The sequence below is a fragment of the Budorcas taxicolor genome, chromosome 1 (assembly GCF_023091745.1).
Source record: "Budorcas taxicolor isolate Tak-1 chromosome 1, Takin1.1, whole genome shotgun sequence".
In the NCBI taxonomy this organism is placed as follows: Eukaryota; Metazoa; Chordata; class Mammalia; order Artiodactyla; family Bovidae; genus Budorcas; species Budorcas taxicolor.
In genome coordinates this window covers 115,260,412-115,278,953 of record NC_068910.1, presented here as the reverse complement: position 1 = coordinate 115,278,953, position 18,542 = coordinate 115,260,412, and the positions used below count along the sequence as shown (strand labels likewise).

Here is an 18,542-nt window from a genome sequence, read left to right as displayed (position 1 = left end):
TCCCAACGCTCACGCCCACCCGCCCACTCCTTATTGGTTAATTCCCTAGTGCCTTGCATCTTTGCTTCCATTTCCTTTACGACTTTCGTTCTCGGGTGAATCCAGTCCCCTCATTTGTCTCCGAATCCTTTTCCATTTCGGACGTGTAGCGAGAGGGCCTTCCTCTGGGGCCATTGTGTACTGTGGGAGACGTGGACCGGGTGGTAGTGCGAGGAGGACGGGCGCCTCCCGTCCATTGGCGCCGCCCGCTGTCGGGTAGGGCATGGGTGCGCTGGATTGGCCTAGCTCCGAGCGGCCCCGCCCCCAGCCCCGCCCCACGCCTGGCTCTCTGTGTGTATCCTACAGGGGTGGGGTGGCCAGCGAGTGGTCTCCTCCTCCGGCTAGTGCTGCTGCGGCGTCCCGTGGCCTCCCTGAGAGTCGGGCGGGAGGGGAAAGCGGGCGTGGATTGGTTTTGACGGTAATTGTTGCGTTTCTCCACCTCGGTGGCCGGCGTCTCTGCGTCGCTCCTTCCTCGGGAGCGGGGCTTTTACGGTGATTACACACACCCTGCCGGGGCTACCCACGCACCCTGGGCTTGTGCGCGTAGAGTCGGACCCGCGCACCCGCGTGTCTCTACGGCGCCGGGACGCCGGGAGGGAAGGGGGTGCCGGGGAGGCTCGGCGCTGCTTTCCGCCCAAGGGGCTTGGGGCAGCCCTACGTGGGCCTCGGAGGAAGAGGGGACAGCCCCGGTTTCCAGCTGCTGTCGCCGCCGCCGTCACACTTTGAAGAGGGGTATTTAAAGCCGGGACCCGGGCTGGGCCGGGGAAGGAGGAATAGGGAATCAGGGGAGCCGGGGGGCTGGGATTGCAGACAACCCGGCGAGGAGCGTCCTCCAGGGAGCTGAACGCGGAGCGCCCCAGACGCACGGAGGTGCCCGAGCGGGAGGGGTTCTTCGTCCTTTCTCTGTCCACCTCCCCCGCCCCGCCAAGCTGTGGTCCGAGAGTGGCAGGGGAGGAGCCTGAGCCGGGAGGCACAGATGTCCCGAGACAAAGCTTTGGACCCCCTACCCCCACCCAACTTGGATGAGATGAAATGCAGGAAGCCTGAGAAATGAACTCTCTCTCCTTTCTGTGCCCGCTCTTGTCAGTTTCTCACTCTCTTTTAAAATGGGCTGTCTGTTGGTTCGTTTGGCTCTTAACTTGGGAACAACTCCTCAACCGCGTTATTTGAAGAACTGTGTGCTCGTGTGTTCATGAGTCCGAACTTGGTGGTTTTAGCCGGGAAAATCCAAGTCCTCAGCCTTTGTTGACAAAAGTCGTGCCCTTTCTGCTCCTGTAGAATAATCTTTACGTTTATATAACTTGGCGAAGTCAGACAGTTAAAGTGCGGTTTTTGAGTGAGGCTTCCAAAGTGTTTTCTAGGGGCTTCAGTTCTGGTCTTTTGAACTGGGGTTAAGTCAGGGAGAAGGGAAAACCGATGTGTTCTTACGTAGTTAGAGGAAATCTAAGTTTTTGTTACTGTTTTTTCTTAACTGTGTATTAATCAAACCTTCACTCCTTGCCATGTGAGAATGATGCATCTTTAACTCTTAGTGTTCCCAAAACAGATCTAAGGCCATTGCTCCTGAACCTGTGTGTTGTGTGTAAAGATTGAGAGTGAAAAATTCACACGCTATTGAAAAGTGGCATCTGGGACCCTGGATTTTGTTTTCACTGATGGAGGAGGATGTAATGGGTACAAGTTAACCTGTTTACTGTTGCATAAGTATTTTCATGACCAACTAACTTTTTTTTTCCTTTCAAAGAGCTAAGATTCCAGATGGCAAATTCTATGAATGGCAGAAACCCTGGTGGTCGAGGAGGAAACCCCCGAAAAGGACGGATTTTGGGTTTTATTGATGCTATTCAAGATGCAGTTGGACCCCCTAAGCAAGCCGCAGCGGATCGCAGGACCGTGGAAAAAACTTGGAAACTCATGGACAAAGTGGTAAGTTCTGTCTGACTGTGTCTGTACAACAGCAGGGTTGACCCTGGATGTGGTTTCTCCAGTTTTGTTTGTACTGTCATTTAGTAATAATTATTGGTATGGCAACAGTCTTTTGATTCAGATTGACCATGTTTCTTATATCCGCTCTGGGTGTTTTGAAAAGTTGGATTCAGAGCCAAGGCTTGTTTTTTTTTTTTTTTTTTTTTAACTCTTGTCCTACTCTTCAAGGTTCAAAGTTCCTCTATATGACTCAGATATGCAAAGCTTTTACTGTTGGCTGCTCTTTGTTGGTGCATGGCTTAGAATCGTTTGGAAGTGTTTGTTCTGTCTTATGTAAGGTTGTGTTGCTCTTAGATAACAAAAGAGTGCATACAAGTAATTTAAGAAAAGTCTCCGATGGACTACTCATGACATCCACAGTGTGTGATGCTGAGAATGATTACTGGGGAAAGAACCATATTAGTCTTTAAGTGAGGAAGCAGTATTTGAGAGTTTCCATTTTCACCTTTGAGAATTCATCTTCATTAAGGAACTTTTTGGTTGTTGTTAATGGTAGAGTCACAGTTTGTTTCATCTATTCCATTTTGAAACAGGAAACCTTTTTGATTGCACATTGTTTATTGTGAAAGGAAAATTCATGATGGAGGTGGTGGGACTGAGAGTATCAGAAACCTCTGTGGTTTTTTCTTGTTGCTTTCAGATGAACTACAAGTTAACAAGAAGAAATGGTGCTGGATGTCAGTACCCAGACAAGTCTAGGAAACCTGAATACTTGACAGAGGTCTGCTGAGAAAACTGTAGCTGTCACTGTCCTGTCTTACTAAGTAGGATTATGAAATAAATATGATTAAGATGTAGCTTTAGTCACTAACTCACGACCATATGGACTGTAGCCCACCAGACTCCTCTGTCCCTGGAATTTCCCAGGCAAGAATACTGGAGTGGACTGCCATTTCCTTCTCCAGGGGATCTTCCCGACCCAGGGATTGAACCCCAGTCTCTTGCATTGGCAGGTGTGTTCTTTACCACTAAGCCACCAGGGAAGCCTAAGATGTAGCTTGCTGCTGTGCAAAATTAGTAGTTTTGCTTTTGCATCAGTAGTACTATAAGCTATATATTGGTAGATGTTTGTAGCCCTTTATAGTTTCATTTGATAGATATTTGGGACTGATTATAAAATTAATTGATGCAGGGCTGTTGATATCTTTATACCTGCAGAAATGGAAGTTTTTAAAAAATATTTCTTTGTAGCTGTGTGCTAAAGCCTTCATGAAGTCATATTATGAAGAGTAAAAAGTAAAGCAGTTACCTTTACTTTTTTCGTAACTGTTCAAATATTTTCCACGAAAAGCCACTGTTGGTGGTGGTAGCAATACTGGAAGGGAATAAGATTTACTTTATTTTTGTTTATCCTTATGAAAAGCACAGATGGGTAGATGAACGATAGGCCTGGCATTCTATGGCTGGTGGCACTAAAGGCAGAGCCAGAATACTTTTGTCAGATAAATATCCTTAGTTTTGGGCTTCAGTGTGACCTATTTAAGCTTCTGCCAATTATTCAAATTGTGATTTTAAAGTACTTCACATAGAATGATGTCATAGTGTCAGAACATTGCAACTTGCTGCTTGAGGTCAGGTTTTCATTTTAACATTGGATACTTAAGAATGAGGAGCATGCAGTTGGAAAAATTGTGTATATTTGGCAGGCACAATACTAGCTGTCTTTGCTTTTCTGGGGAGTAAGCAATTTAAGGTCACTCATGCTTGTATCACTAGTTGGGCTTAAGAGAAGGAGAGTCAAGGTTTTTCTTTAACTTATCTGTTATATGAGTGGGCAAAAATGGGTTAGGTTATACCGGGCAGGTCTCCTCTCTCTCCACCCCCTTCTTGGAGTGGTCAGAGTTTGTAATATTGTAAGGAAATAGTAGAACATTAAATGAAAAAGATCTGTATGAGGAAGTGGTAAACTATGGTTAATAGAGTCATTGTTTTTGAAATGTAATTTTGGCCTGTAACTGATTGTTGACCTAAGTTTTATCCTCTTTTAATTATTTCATCATGGGTTATGGTAAAATAGATGGCTTATGGGTTATGGTAAAAAAAAATGGCTCCTGCCATTGTTTATTTTATTAACCCTTTTTGTGGGTTTGCGTTTAGCCTCTCCAACTGAGAATCTTGACTCAAGAGGAAATCTATTACCTGAAGTCTCTATTTAGTGGAATGTGGGTACAGGTGTTGGCAAAGGTGCATTGTGTGGCTTTCTCTATTTGTCTTCATTATCTGTCAAGGCTGAAAATTGTTGTGTTCGTTTATGTATGCATTTGTGGGCTTTGTGGAGGGAAACCATGTAAATCATTATGAAAGTCTAGTACGTTTATTGCTACTCTATCTCACAGTAATAAAAAAGCACTGATAGGTACTAATTGGAAGAATATTTTATTTAATTGTATAGTGTAGAAGAACCCCCCACATGTGTTTATCTTTCTGCTTGTCAGTGGTGAAGGAAGTGATTCATATTATGAACACTGTCCTGGTGATTACATCAGGAACTTTATTATTAGTCCAAAAGGTAATCCCTTGACACATTGCCTAACTGTTTTGTAAAATAACTGCCATAGCTGGAGTTTAACTTGTGAATGACAATAGTAACTTTCAAATCGAACTGGTAGTTATGTAGAAGAGAGGATGAGGTATTCAGCATTTTTCTTTATAAAACCTCTTCAACAAGGTCAAATCTTCGAAGTGTAAATTTGTAAACAAGCTCCAAGTACAGTATATCTCAGCTACCTACAAAGTAAAATAACTTATCTCACAGGGCTTATGAAGCAGTCTTAGACTGTAGGGGAAAAACCCAGTAAGTGTGTAGTTACACCATTCCCTGGCCTCTAGAATTTAAAACAGTCAACTGAGATTCCAGTTCTAGCTAACTGTTATGTTTTCAGAGGGCAGGCTTTCTATGCAAGGTCACTGAGAGTAGGAGGGAGTAATTGCTCAGTTGTGTTCCTTGTAAGATGTAAAGTGTTTTGAAAGAAAACATCAGTGGCACAAACTTAACATGGTACATTTATTGAGGAAAAGAACAGTAACATATCTCAAAGCATCTCATTTATTTTAGATATCTTTTCTGGTCTTAGCTCCATGTGTCAGTGGAAGTCAATAGCTGACCCAAACTGTTCAGATCAGTGGATGCCTCTCTGATACAGAGAACTATTAGTGATGAATACACAGTGAGGTTCATATATACCTGAAATGTGGAGTCTGTTCCAAAACCCTTACAGAGATGGAGGTTCTTAAACACTTAAACATTTATTGAGGACCTACTGTGTTTCTATGAAGTTCTTGTTACCTGGAGATGCAAAGCTAGACAAGATATAAATCTGCCCTAGACCTGTCAAGGAAGCTCCAAGACCATTATCAGAACCAGGCATGTAAGTGGGTAATTGCCATGACATATGGAGAGGTCTGTAATACAGACCTATACAAAGTACATTGGAAGCAGAGTCAGGAACATCTGCCTTGTTTTTCTTCTGGCCACTGCTTAGCCTGTTGTCTGTCTGGGTTCTGCTGGCCACTGCCTTTAGGAAAGGCATTATTGTATTCTTGTTGAAAATGCTGTGGTGAGGGTAAGGAAATGATTGCTAATCAGTGTGTAGGAGTGATGATTTATTAATGTGAGGTTCCTGAGTATGGTTTTCACAAGCATCTTAGCCAGGTGATGGAAAGTGGAAGAAATAATTTTCCATCTAATAAATACTAAATGTACTGAGCATACATGGATGTTCAGGAAATTAAAAAATAATTAATTGATGTCAAAGAGCAAAACAAGTTGAGTACCTGCCTATGTTTTTGTCTTGCTGTCCTTGTCACTTATTTGAAATTATATTACTGACAGTTTTAAAAGCATTTAAAAAGTGATGATGCCAAACAGCCTTTTCCTGCCTTTTATCCTCAGTGCATTTAATACATTTGCAAGCTTGGAATTTAATTTATTCTGTCTTTGTAATCTCATTTCAACTATAATATATTTTAAAGCTTTTCCGTCAAAATGTCTTAAAATACATACAGCTATTAAAAAAGTCAGTATTCTTTTCTAAGTTAATTTACTCATACCTCTGAAAAATATTGCATGTAGACTAAAACTTTATTTTTGGATGCCAGTTGTTTGTGTTTGATGGGTTTGAGGATATCACCGTCCTTGGGCTCTTGGAATAGAGAATATCATTTATTTGAATTATTCTTCACATATTTCATTTTCCTCAGTGAGGTTGTTCTCTATTAGCAGGATCATGGGCCCAAATAGACTTGGATAGAGGATAACGCAATACATATCTGGGTTATTTTGTTTAGTACTGAGTTAGGTTTTTGAATTTGTGCTTAGATAAATGAAGTGATCCCAAAGTTTGCTTCCTGTCCTTTCTAGGTAAAACTTTCGGATAAAGTAAAAGATGTAAAGGAATCTTCCCAAGAGTTCCCTGGGTTTATTCTTGTGATATAGAGCAAACCTTTAATAGGGGGGTTCATTAGTTAGTTATCATTTAACTCCTATAAAATTATAACCATTCAGATTTTTGAACCTTCTTTCAAATTTGCTTGCTATGCTATTAATGATTTCATCATTCATTAATTATATGCCAAGTATGGAAAGATAGGCAATCATAAATAACCATGTTATCCTGGAAGATATAGTAAGTGCTGTAATACGGTGTAAATAAGGATGGCATCATCTACTCAATGGACATGAGTTTGAGCAAGGTCCAGGAGATGGTGAGGGACAGGGAAGCCTGGTGTGCTGCAGTCCATGGGGTTGCAAACAGTCTGACACGACTGAGGGAACCACAAAGTGCTGTAATGTAGTATGTGAGTATCGTTTGCTAGGGTGGAAAGTTGGTGTAGGCAGTATGGTGTAGTATAGCTGGTAGTATTATCTAGCTGTTTTTTAGAGGATGTTTTGGATTCCAGTGAGGTGGAGGACACATCAGGCTGAAGGAGAGATGGGTAAAGGGAGATGATGGAGTGATCGAAGGAAAGTTAGAGAAGGTTAAAGAGACTTTGAGTGTTTTGTTAAGGAATTTGGACTTTTATTTAGTAGGCAGAGGACCACTGAGATGTTTGAGCATAATGAGAGAATGTCAAGGCTGTGTTGTCAGTTACTCTCTTGACTCTAGAAAGGATGAGTTAAGAGGGGGGAAACCCCTTTAAAGGTAGAAATAATGACCAAGAGAAATTAAAACAGACTGGGTAAGAAATAATACAGGGCTGTGCTAGAAAATTGACAGTAGATATAGCAAATGTGGGAGACATTTTGGAGTAAAACCTAAGGTCCTGGTGACCCTTCAGAGATAGAGGATGAAGGAGAAGTTGAAGTGAAAGTGGCTCTTGAGGTTTTCAGCTTAGTTGACTCTAAAAGCAGTGATGCCCTTAATGAGATAAGGAACATACGAAGAAAAAGAGGAAGCTTGGGGCCTGGTGCATGATGTTTGTTTCTTGGCCATGTTGAGTTTGACATGCCAGAGTGAAATATCCATTTTGAAGTCACAAAGTTGAATATGCAGTTAAAGAGAGAAATTAAAACTAGAGGTGTGTGTTTGGTAGATATGCCCATAGCGGTGGCATTTCAAGCTGTAGAACAGCAAGAGATTTGGAAGGCAGACTAGAAGGTGAGAGTTGGGGAGAAAAAGTCAGAGATTGGAATTTTTGGCTGTATTGGTTTTATATCTATAATTAGATGGTGGTGAAGGAGAAAGAATCCTACAAAGAACAGTGATGGAACAGATAGGAAAGGAATGAGAGCATATTGATTTCCTGGGTAGAGAGAGCTTTATAAGGAAGTAATTTCAACATCTAAGAAAACTAATAAGCTTAAATGGAAAAATCCAAGCTGAATGAAAATTTAAGAAATCATTACATTTCTTGAGTCAAGGCCATTGTTTATCTTTCCATGTCACATCAACGACAGCTAGATTAAATTCAGTATGTGAATTCAACAAAATTGTTCTAGAACTGGGACAACTAGCATAAAGAAAGAAAGTTACGGTAGCTTGAGGATTTGAGCAGAGCACAGCCTTGTGTGTGTGGGGATGCTATTGTAGAGGTTCATAGAATTGAGGGGAAGGAATATAGGTAGGGAGCGATTTAAGATGGAAGAAGAAGTAATTGATAAAGTAGTATTGTGGATTACAGTGTGGGAGGGAAAGGCTCAGAACGAGTAGAAAGGTAATCCTTGGTAGGTAACTATTTATGTGTAGATAAGAGGGAAATGAGGAAATATACAGCAAAGTTATGGAGGAATTTGTAAATTTTACTTAGGGTTGCCAGGAAGTGTTTTAACTCATATTTGTAATATTTAAACCATATTTTCAAATTGCATATTATAGATTAAACAATATATATCTAAGCTAGTTTTCCAGCAGTTAACTGTGTAGGTAAGTTAAAAAAACTGAAATGGAAATCAGTCCTGAACCTTTATATTAAGATCACCTTAAAACATGCTGCACCTTAAATGACACCACAGTATTGTTTGTATCTACTCTGCTTGGGCACATATTTAAGATTGTTTTACAAATTTATTTGTAAGATTCTGATTTTCTCCTAGTCATTAAAGAAATGCTTGGAAAATATCTGACGAAATTTTTAGCTGTTTAACACATTAATATTTAAATAATTGTTAAGCTTGCACTATTTTTCATTAGGAATTACAAAAATACTACTTCAGTATTCTACCTTTCAAAAGATTCCAGATCAGCTGAGTACCGATGTACTGATTCCACGTGAGGAGTAGTGACCGGGTCTTATTTGCTGCTATTCTGCCCAAAGCAGGAGACCTTGTAAGGATTTCAGGTAGTATAACAAACTTTAGGAACTAATTATGGGCTTCAGCAATGGCTCAGTGGTAATGAATCTCACCCACGGGAGACGTGGCTTCAATCCCTGGGCCAGGAAGATTCCCCCTGGAGGAGAAAATGACACGCCACTCCTGTCTTCTTGCCTGGAAAATCCCATGGACAGAGTAGCTTGGCGGTCTATAGTCCGTAGGATGCCACAGAGTTGGACATGACTAAGTGTGCACATGTCTACACACACATGCGCTAAATGAAAGAACTCTTAATGATCCCCAACAAGGTGGCCAGTGCCTCTGGTCTAATTCTCCTTCCTTTGCAAAACCTGCAGTGGTTCTGCTGTATTGTGGTATAATATGGAAGGGGAAGAAATCCTAAAAAGTTGCCAGTGCCCACTGTGTGCCAGGTGTTGTGTTGAGCACTTACTTTTCTTTTTCTGAGACTTTGTAACATCTTTAGAAGTTTCCATGGTTTCCTGAAGAAGAAACTGGCCCAAGGTTGTAAAGCTAGTGAATGCCAGGGCTAGATCCCAGGTCTGATTGATTCTCAGGCCCGTGTTCATGGTACGAATATTTAAGCACGTGTGACTTATGCTCATGATATGAAGATTCAAGTATGTATGACTGACTCTTCCTGTTTATGCGAGAAATAAAAGGACCTTTACCTCTGTATTTGTAATGATCAAGTTCTCCAAGCTTTGTACTCATGTCAACAGATTTATTCAGTATAGATGGGGATATTCTTTTTGTAATATTACTTCTGAGAGGTTCCTCCTTATTTCGTTTCTTTCCTCCATATCTTCCTACTTCCCTCCATTGAAATTTTTTACACCTACTATATGCAGGATCTTATATTACGTGATGGAGAAAGACCAGTGAGACAGATATGCCCTTCACCCTTAAGAAGTTCCATTCTCATATGGAGGGATAGTGAACAAATGAATAAATAATTGACCTCAATACAACTAGACAGTTGTTTAATGGTGCTTTTTAATATATTAGTCTTCTAAAGAAAACTTTGAAAACCATAAAAAAAGTTGGTGGTTTTCCCAGATCCTACTATGAGTAACTTCCAGGTTCATAACCAATTATATGTTAACCTTCTGGTTTTGCCCAGTTAATAGTCTTATGTAGAAAGAGTTCTATTTTATTTTTCTATTTTTTACATTTTATGCTGTACAAGTTCTTATACTTTTATATACTTAGTGGTGATTTGCTGAGATAAAATGTAAAGAATCTGAAGAACTCATAGATACTTATTATTATAACAACATGCTGTTAAGTAACTGCAATAAGGAATCTCTTAGAACAGTTAGTTACCTGGGAAGCACAAATAAGGATTTCTTTCAGACTTCCCATACTGTCTTTAAAAAATGGGATATTTCACTTTGAAGGTATAATACTTGATTTAATACAACTGAGTGCTTCATGAAGTGAGGTGTATGTTATAATGAATGTCTGCTGTGGTATGCACCCAGTTCCTTGCTGTTGAAGTTTCCATTTACTTAAATAAATTTTTTTTCATAGATTTCAGGGGCTGGTTTGAATCTTGTTTGCAGGAAATATGTTAGCTGACCTAATACTTCTTTGTTACCTTTTGGTTAGAAATTTTAATTAAAGCACAGTCAGGAAACTGTTTAAATGCGAGAATGTTCCAAAAATAAACGGCTTTGAGAATTCTTATAGCACTAGTAAATCCTGTGTTTACATTTGTGCCTTTGCATTGATATGTCTGAATATATATTTTATATATCTGAATACATATTCATGTATTTATTGAAATACACAGTGTATATATAATATATATAAAATGTATTTTTGATGTGTGTGCGATGATGTATATATAGACATATACAGAGAGGTCTACTTAAAAATCTTTAAACACATTTCAAGAATTACATCAGGCAGCTGTCTACCTTTAAGGAGAAAGTGCCTCACTTGTAAGTTCAGAAGGCGGGATTCTGAGCGGTAAACTCCACTAAGTTCCATTTCTGTGTTTAAGTGTTGTCATGTCACAAGGAAGGAGTTGGTCTTGGTGATCTCCAAAGTCTTCTTTAAAACCCTTTGAGTCACTGACTATAATGGAATTTTTAACCCAATTCCAACACTAAATGTTTTACCTTTCAGTTCAAAAGCGAAGAGTAATGAATCAATCCTTTTGTGTACCAGTTGGTGCCTTAAAAAGTCCATCATTGTATAATGTGACTGTAGATTTGTTCTCTGTGAAAGTTCTTCTGTGTTGGGACCCGCTGTCATTCTAGGGAGCAACTTAGACAGTTCTAGAAGACATCTAAGTCATTTGAATTTGAACTTGAACCTTGTGGTGAGCTTGATTTTTCTCCTTAAAATACTGTTTTTATAAAAGCATTTTTTATCTCCCTGGCTTTCGCAGTTCCTTGCACATAGCAGGCACTCAATAAATATTTATTGAATTGAATTGAATTTGACCTGCTTAGAAGTAGTAGTCCTGGTATAAGGTTATTCATTTTCTGCAGGAGCTGTCATAAATCACAGAGTTTAATACTAACCCAGCTGATGAACTGCACACTTAGTGGCCTACGGTAGTAGTTCAGCATTTTATGTTGCACTTGCCCAAGTGCAGATTTAGAAAACTGTGTGGCCTACAAGGGCTGAACTGACTCTCGCCTATTTCAGAGCTCCTCATTCCACTCACCACGGGCTTCCTCTGTGTCCACCTTTGAGAGTGATTGCATTGACTCATTTTCACACACCCTGCTCTCGGGGGCCTCTCAGCCTTTGCACATCCCTTTGCCTGGAATGTTCCTTTTGCAAATTTAGGTATGCCTTACATGGTCCTGCCACATGGACCTGTCTGCTTCATTCCTCCTCCAGCACTTTGTACTCGCCTCCATTACAGCGCTCCCATTTTCCTGTCATTCTTTTTCAAGCCACTGATTTTTTTTCACTAGAAAACTCCTTGAGGACAGGTCTTTGATTTATTCCTTGCTGTATTCCCTAGGGCTGGAAACAATGCCTGATGCACCAACATTTGTAGAATTAACAAATGGGTCCTGAAGTTCATGTAAATTCACAAATGGAATAAAATAAAAATGTAAATGAGTTTAGCCAGGGATCATTAATTATATGCCCAATTCTAATTAGGTTGTGATATAGTTAAAAAGAAGACCAGCCTGAGATTCATAAGATGCAGACTCTTGTGTTGGATTAATGATTTTTTAATAGTCCTTTAATCTTTGTAGTTCTTAGTTTCTTTATCTGAAAATGAATGGATTGGACAGGATCTTTACTAAGATCCCTTAGAGCAAGAATTACATTGCTCCTAAGTTAATTATAGAGAACTAGGTCTCTTCTGCCAGACTTCTTAAGGCAGGAAGTGTGCTCTAGTCATCTATAATTTCCTGGCACTGAGCTCAGTACCTGGTATATAGTAGTTATCAAACAATTTTACTGAATAAAGCAATAAATTCTCAGATGGAATTACAGTTTAAATAGAGCAAATGAGAAATAAGTTCAGGTAGCAAATAGGAAATGGAAAATCTGTAATGTTTAGAAGAATCTATTAAATTACAGTACTTTGCAATGTCTGAAAAAAATACCTGAGAGAATTTTTTTTATTTATCAGTTAAAAAATTCACCAGTTAGAGGAAATGAATTTAAAACTGCCTGGTCCCCTAACTGCAGGTTAATAATTTATCAGTCTGGTGACATATTGTACAAAGTTTTATGTTGCTAAAATTAAATTACCTGTTGTAGTATGTTGTTGGTGATACTTCTGAAATTTGTGTGTATTTGTGATACTATCTTTTAGTTTTAAGAATTGAGAAACGTTCTTGATTTAACCAGGATTTGTTAAGTCATTGATATATTTGAGACATCATCAGTCTTTAGGGGAAAAAAAAAAACAATTATGTATAATTCAGTCATGAAAATGAGAAAGTAATATAATATTTGTGTGTAAAAATATATATAAAGAATTTCAGAATCAAATCAACCAACCATTTATACATCCATTTATTAGTTCTGTACTACATGCTGGATAATCTTTAGGAGAAGGGGACGACAGAGGATGAGATAGTTGGATGGCATCACTGACTTGATGGACATGAGTTTGAGCAAGCTACAGGAGTTGGTGATAGACAGGGAACCCTGGCGTGCTGCAGTCCATGGGGTTGCACAGAGTCGGACATGACTGTGCGACTGAACTGACTGATATGCTGGGTAATTATTTTAGGCACTGTATACAAAAAGGAGGGAGATAAAATGCCCATTGTTAATGTGAGAAATGTTTGTCTTAGGAGCTGATGCTTGATAGTTAGAGTCAGATTTTTCTCCTCACAAAAGATGATATGGTTATTTCTCAAGAAAGCAATTGAGAAAGTAAGTTTAAGAGAGCTTTCTTCATTTGTTGTTTCCTTGATTCATTGTGTTTGTAGTTCTTAAACAACTCTTTTTCATTTAGTCCCAGCACTTTTATGGGTACCCAGAAGTGCATCCATGTTTTGTGGAACCTGAAATTTAGAGTGGTCCTTTTAAAGAGAAAAAGAATACAAAATTGGATGTGAAAGTGTATTTTTTTAGAACAATAAAAAGTCACAAGTTATAAATTAAAAAAAAGTTAAGTCCACAAACATCAGAGAAATAATCTAGGCTCTGTACACTTTATGCTTTGACTCTCTTACATTGCTCACATATGCCACCAGTCCCGGGTACCAGGAAATTCACACGTGACCTTTCTACTCCTGTGCTGGGCTGGTCAGCATCAGAGACACTTGAAATGTTCCTGAAGCCATTCTTTTATCACAGCTGCTGGCAATGATATAACTAGTTTCAGAAGTGACTGTGTTCTTTACATTCACTTTCCATTAAAGTCAAACTAAATGTATGTTCAACCCAAATTTGCATTAGCCAGACTCCAGACATGACCCTCACCACTTCAGTGCCACCCAGTAGAAGGCTCGGTTTGACAGAAAGGATGTCACACTGGGAAAAAGACAGAAATCTTAGCCAGCTGTGTTTAAAATATCTTGCTCTTGAAAACTTTGCAGAAAGATTTATGATGAAAGCTTTAGAAGGGGGCCAAGTAATCATAAGCTTCTCAGTAAATCTGCCTTTAGGTGTACATTTTGCCTTTTGTTAAAGTGGGCATCTTTATGTACAAACTCATGCAGTTCCCAATGATTACATTTAAATGTTTAATTGGATGGCTCTTTATACTGTGGTTGGAGGGGCAAGAATGAGATGGGTTGACTTACTCTTGACTAAATCACATGAACGTGTACCAGCGAATGTAGTAGTAGAATTCAGCCTTTTTTTTCTAACAGAAGGTATTTTCAGTTCTGCACTTAGCCCTGAATGCCCCAGTGGTTGGGTGACACCTGATGGAATGACTGAACCGTTATGTAGCAGGTGTTTCTAAGCCTTGGATGTAATGTAAAGAGGTGGAAAAGACTTGTTCTGACCTAACACCCATTTGCTACTTAATAATTTGGTTATTAAAATCGTACCTGTTTTAGTCTCCTCAGTGTTTGGGAACAGCATACCAAAACATAAAATCAATCAAATAGCTTTAGTTGGGAAAATAATATCTGAATGTGAGACATTAAGATAGGCCAGCAGGTAAGGCCTGTTCCCTCATTTTTGTTTAAAATAAAGACTGTTAGTGATATACAATAACTAGCATGTTGGTGTTCTGTTAAGCTGTGAACAATGGGATATTGAAGAGAGGATGAAAACTTTGGGGTTGAGAGTAAAGGTCTGACAGAGAAACTGAATGAGAGCAAAAGAAAATAGGATTTAATTGAGAACAGATGGGAATTTAATTCTTTGTAGGTTGGTGATTATAGTTTTAAAGTCAAAATTTGTTTTATGGAAAGCAAAGAAATAGTACATAGTTTGATAATTTTTCAGTTTTTCTGTGGAAGAAGGTGTTGCAGTTCACATGAAAATGTTTTATTTCTGTCCTTGTTTCTTTTAGGTCAGACTGTGCCAAAACCCCAAACTTCAGTTGAAAAATAGCCCTCCATATATACTTGATATTTTACCTGATACTTATCAGCATTTGAGACTTATATTGAGTAAATATGATGACAACCAGAAACTTGCCCAACTCAGTGAGAATGAATATTTTAAAATCTACATTGATAGCCTAATGAAAAAGTCAAAAAGGGCAATAAGGCTCTTTAAAGAAGGCAAGGAGAGGATGTATGAAGAGCAGTCGCAGGACAGGTAAGATTATTTCAGATTTTATTTTTCTTAGTGTTAGTCGATGTTGCTTTTTGTTTCATGGTTAGGATAAATGTCACCATGTGTGTGTTTGAAGGGAAATATTGCATTTGTATATTTGCTTTTCACATTATTTAAACCTTGTAATTTTATACAAGGTTTGCACAAAATTATCTGTGTCAGTAGCTAGTTCATGAGACGGTGTTCTTATTTTCCCGAATAGGCATTATTTTTCAGAGAAGTTTTAGTTTGCAGAAAAGTTGTTCAGAAAGTAGAGTTCCATTTACCTCCTTCCTCCAAGTGCCAGTTTCTTCTTAACAGCTTGCCAAGTATGGTACTTTTGTTATACTGATGAACTGATGTTGATACAGTATCATTAACTAACGTTCATAGTGTCTGTTAGGGTTCACTGCTTGTGTTGCATGGCTCTATGAATTTCCACACATGTATAATAAGGTCATGTATCCATCTCTGTAGGATCATGGAGAATAGTTTCACTGCTCTAAAAATGCCCTGTGCCTGACCTGTTCATTGTTTCCTTATCCACCTGCCTCCACCACACCTCTTGAAGCCCTGGCAGTTGTCATCTTTTTAGTCCCTATCATTTTGCTTTCTTCAGAATGGCATATAGTTGAAATCATGTAATATGTAACCTTTTTAGACTGGCTTCTTTTACTTAACAGTGTGTATTTAAGGTTCCCCAGTATCTTTTCATAGCTTAATAGTTGATTTCTATTACTGAGTGATATTCCATTATGTGGATGTAGTACAATTTGTTTAACCCACTCATCTATTGAAGGCGATCTTGGTTGCTTCCAAGTTTTGGCAGTTATGTATAAAGCGGCTATAAATACAGATGTGTAGGATTTTGTGTGGACATAAATTTCAGTTTCAGCTCATTTGAGCAAATACTTGGGAGCATAATTACTTGATATTATGATAAGCCTAAGCCTTTTGTAAGAAGTTTCCAGATTGTTTTGCAAAGTGGCTGTTCAGTTTACATCCCCACTGGCAGTGAAGAGTTTCTGTTGCTCAACTCAGCCAGCATTTGGTATTGGACAGTGTCTTTAGGACAGAGTCTTGATTGGATGTGTGATGTGCTAGATATGAGTGGCAGATGTAACTTCAATTCCTAATCTTTGTTAAGCAAGAACCTGGAGTGTTGATGCCTGAAGTAACATCAACTGAATCCTCATTTCATAGCCAGAATTTTTGACTTGTAGATTCTTCATTAAAGTTTGTTGTTTGGCTTTTTCAACATTAAATTTCATGATCTGTCTTTAGCTGAATAGAATAAATAATAGCGTTTTCCGTTTCTGGGACATTATCTAGAATATATCTAGATAGTGATCGTCTATTTATATTTCCGGACTGTAAAACAAATATTAATTAAAGTATATAATGTCTTAATGTAGTTGAGGTGAATTTTAGTTTAAGACTCTTAATGTCTTTGGATTTTAGTTTCTTTAGATATTGGAAAAACTTCTAAGAAATTTCTATTACAGGTCAGAAACAGTTGCCTCTTTTAGTCTAATGAAATATAAGATTGTATAACAGAAAATTCAGTTATCTATGTATGTAGACACTGAAGTTGTAAATACCAGCCAAACAAATACCCAGAGTGAGTAAAACCATCAAATTTAAATGTAGGAAAACCCTCTGCCAAAGGTAAAATGGCATGAATGTTTACTTATTTATAATTTGCTCTCTAAATTAGTGATGAATCCTAACATAATCATAGGAGTCTAACCAATTATGTAACTGTGGGCTCGTCACTTAATATTATTGGACCACAGTTTACACATCTTGAGGGTGGTGAATCTTCCAGTTAGTTGCCTTTTAGCTTCAAGCTCTGAGACTCTGTCCAGGCCTATTAATGGGAATTTGAATTGCCACAGGATTCTGGAAATAAGGAAGAGAACTATCATAGTGTTGGTTTCTTACAGACTTTCCAAGAATGGTCCAAGGTTATGGAAAGGCACATGTTTGTGTTTAAAACTGTATTTTTACCTTGTAATTTTGCCACTGAGCTAATAAAATTAAGTTGTTTTAGAAATATCTTTCTACATCTTAAGCAGATTTGGTAGCCCTGACATTCTTAACCTAGTAGTGCCGTCCATCAAATTTTACTTTTTAGGTTATCAGGTCAGTGAGAAAGTGTATAACTTCTAGGATCTAGGAATTCAAGTGAATACAGTGTTTTAACTGGATGTAGTAGTATTTAATGGGGTTAGCTTTATTTCACTTTATATCATTTTTAGAAACCTGAAATATTTTTTAGCTCAGGAGATGTCTTATAATTACCATTTCATACATAAGTTTTGATTTTTTTTGGCTTTTTATGTGTGAGCATATCATGGTGAAATTTTATAAATTTCGATTGATCATGTATAGATTTCCATAGATGACAGATTGCATAATGTTAAGTGATCATATTGAGGCAACTCTGTAAATTCTGTGTTTTAAGTATTCAAGTGAATTTTGTCACTGTTTGAAATTCAACCCTACACTTACTAGCTTCTGTGCTGGTGTAGCATATTTCTAATTGGATTTTTCTTTCATCCATGTTCCATTTTCTGATAATGTTCAATGGCCGCTGTTTATCCAAAGCTTGCATTTGATAGATGTTTGATCATAATTCATAATGATATACTGTCCTTGGTACAGTGTAACAAGATGCAGATTTTCTATTTGTGTTTCTTTTAGTGGTAATATATTTTTAAACAATTCATTCTGTATTTCCTTAGTTTTTCAAATGTTAACTGAGGCTTAAGCATGCTATTGTACTTGGAGCTCTGGGATGTCTTACTCTATAGAATTTGAAAGAAACTTAGAATCTTCTCATTGTTGTTAGCCATTTGAGTATTCTGTTTAGTATTATGACTCTTACCTAACATGTATGATACACTGATTATTGGGAATATTATAAATTCTCTGAACAATATGTTTTTTTAAGTTTTGTAAATAATGTTGCTAGGGACATCAGTATTTTTAAGCTAAAAATGAAGGACAGTTAAAGTAGAAATAGTAATTTGGAGTTCATTGACGAAACCAGCATTTCCCTGAAAGATTCTGTACTTTATTGAAGAAAATTGTCCTGAATGAATACATGAATCAAAATTTTATTTTAATGTTCCTGTTGTATCAAAAATAAACATCTTTGTGGATTTCTTTTAAATGTAGGGATTAGTGGGGAAAAAAATCAGACATCAGTTTTGAACCAGCTGTGCTTTAACTGATTGCTTAAATACGAGCAGCCGGAATTTTTAAGACAGTTTTCACATAAATGTGATAAATATAATAACAAATAGAAAAATAAATAGATATAGCAAATGGCATGCAGTGTATTCCCTGTGTAGAGGGTGAGAGGTAGAAATTAAATACATTTATTTGCCATGGAAACAGATATTAAGAGCACATAGTCCAAGCCTCTTGCTTTGAGAATGGGTGGAATAATGCTTTCTGGTAGAAGCAGCCTGTATGTCTCACTTGAGTTTTATAGTAAACTTCTTTCTGCTCCAGAATCACTTTTTCCCCA

The 18,542-nt window shown here is 38.1% G+C and overlaps 1 protein-coding gene across 1 annotated transcript in view; it reads left to right on the top strand.

The window, feature by feature from the left end:
* The first annotated feature begins 469 nt into the window (after nucleotides 1-469).
* The window catches only part of CBLB (Cbl proto-oncogene B), a 218,930-nt gene continuing 200,857 nt past the window's right edge, over nucleotides 470-18,542 (top strand). Inside the window, exons 1-3 of the mRNA XM_052645842.1 lie at nucleotides 470-531; nucleotides 1,784-1,965; nucleotides 14,757-15,007. Coding sequence (XP_052501802.1) covers nucleotides 1,798-1,965; nucleotides 14,757-15,007 — 419 coding nt within the window. The 5' untranslated portion in view covers nucleotides 470-531; nucleotides 1,784-1,797. The remainder of the gene's footprint in view (nucleotides 532-1,783; nucleotides 1,966-14,756; nucleotides 15,008-18,542) is intronic.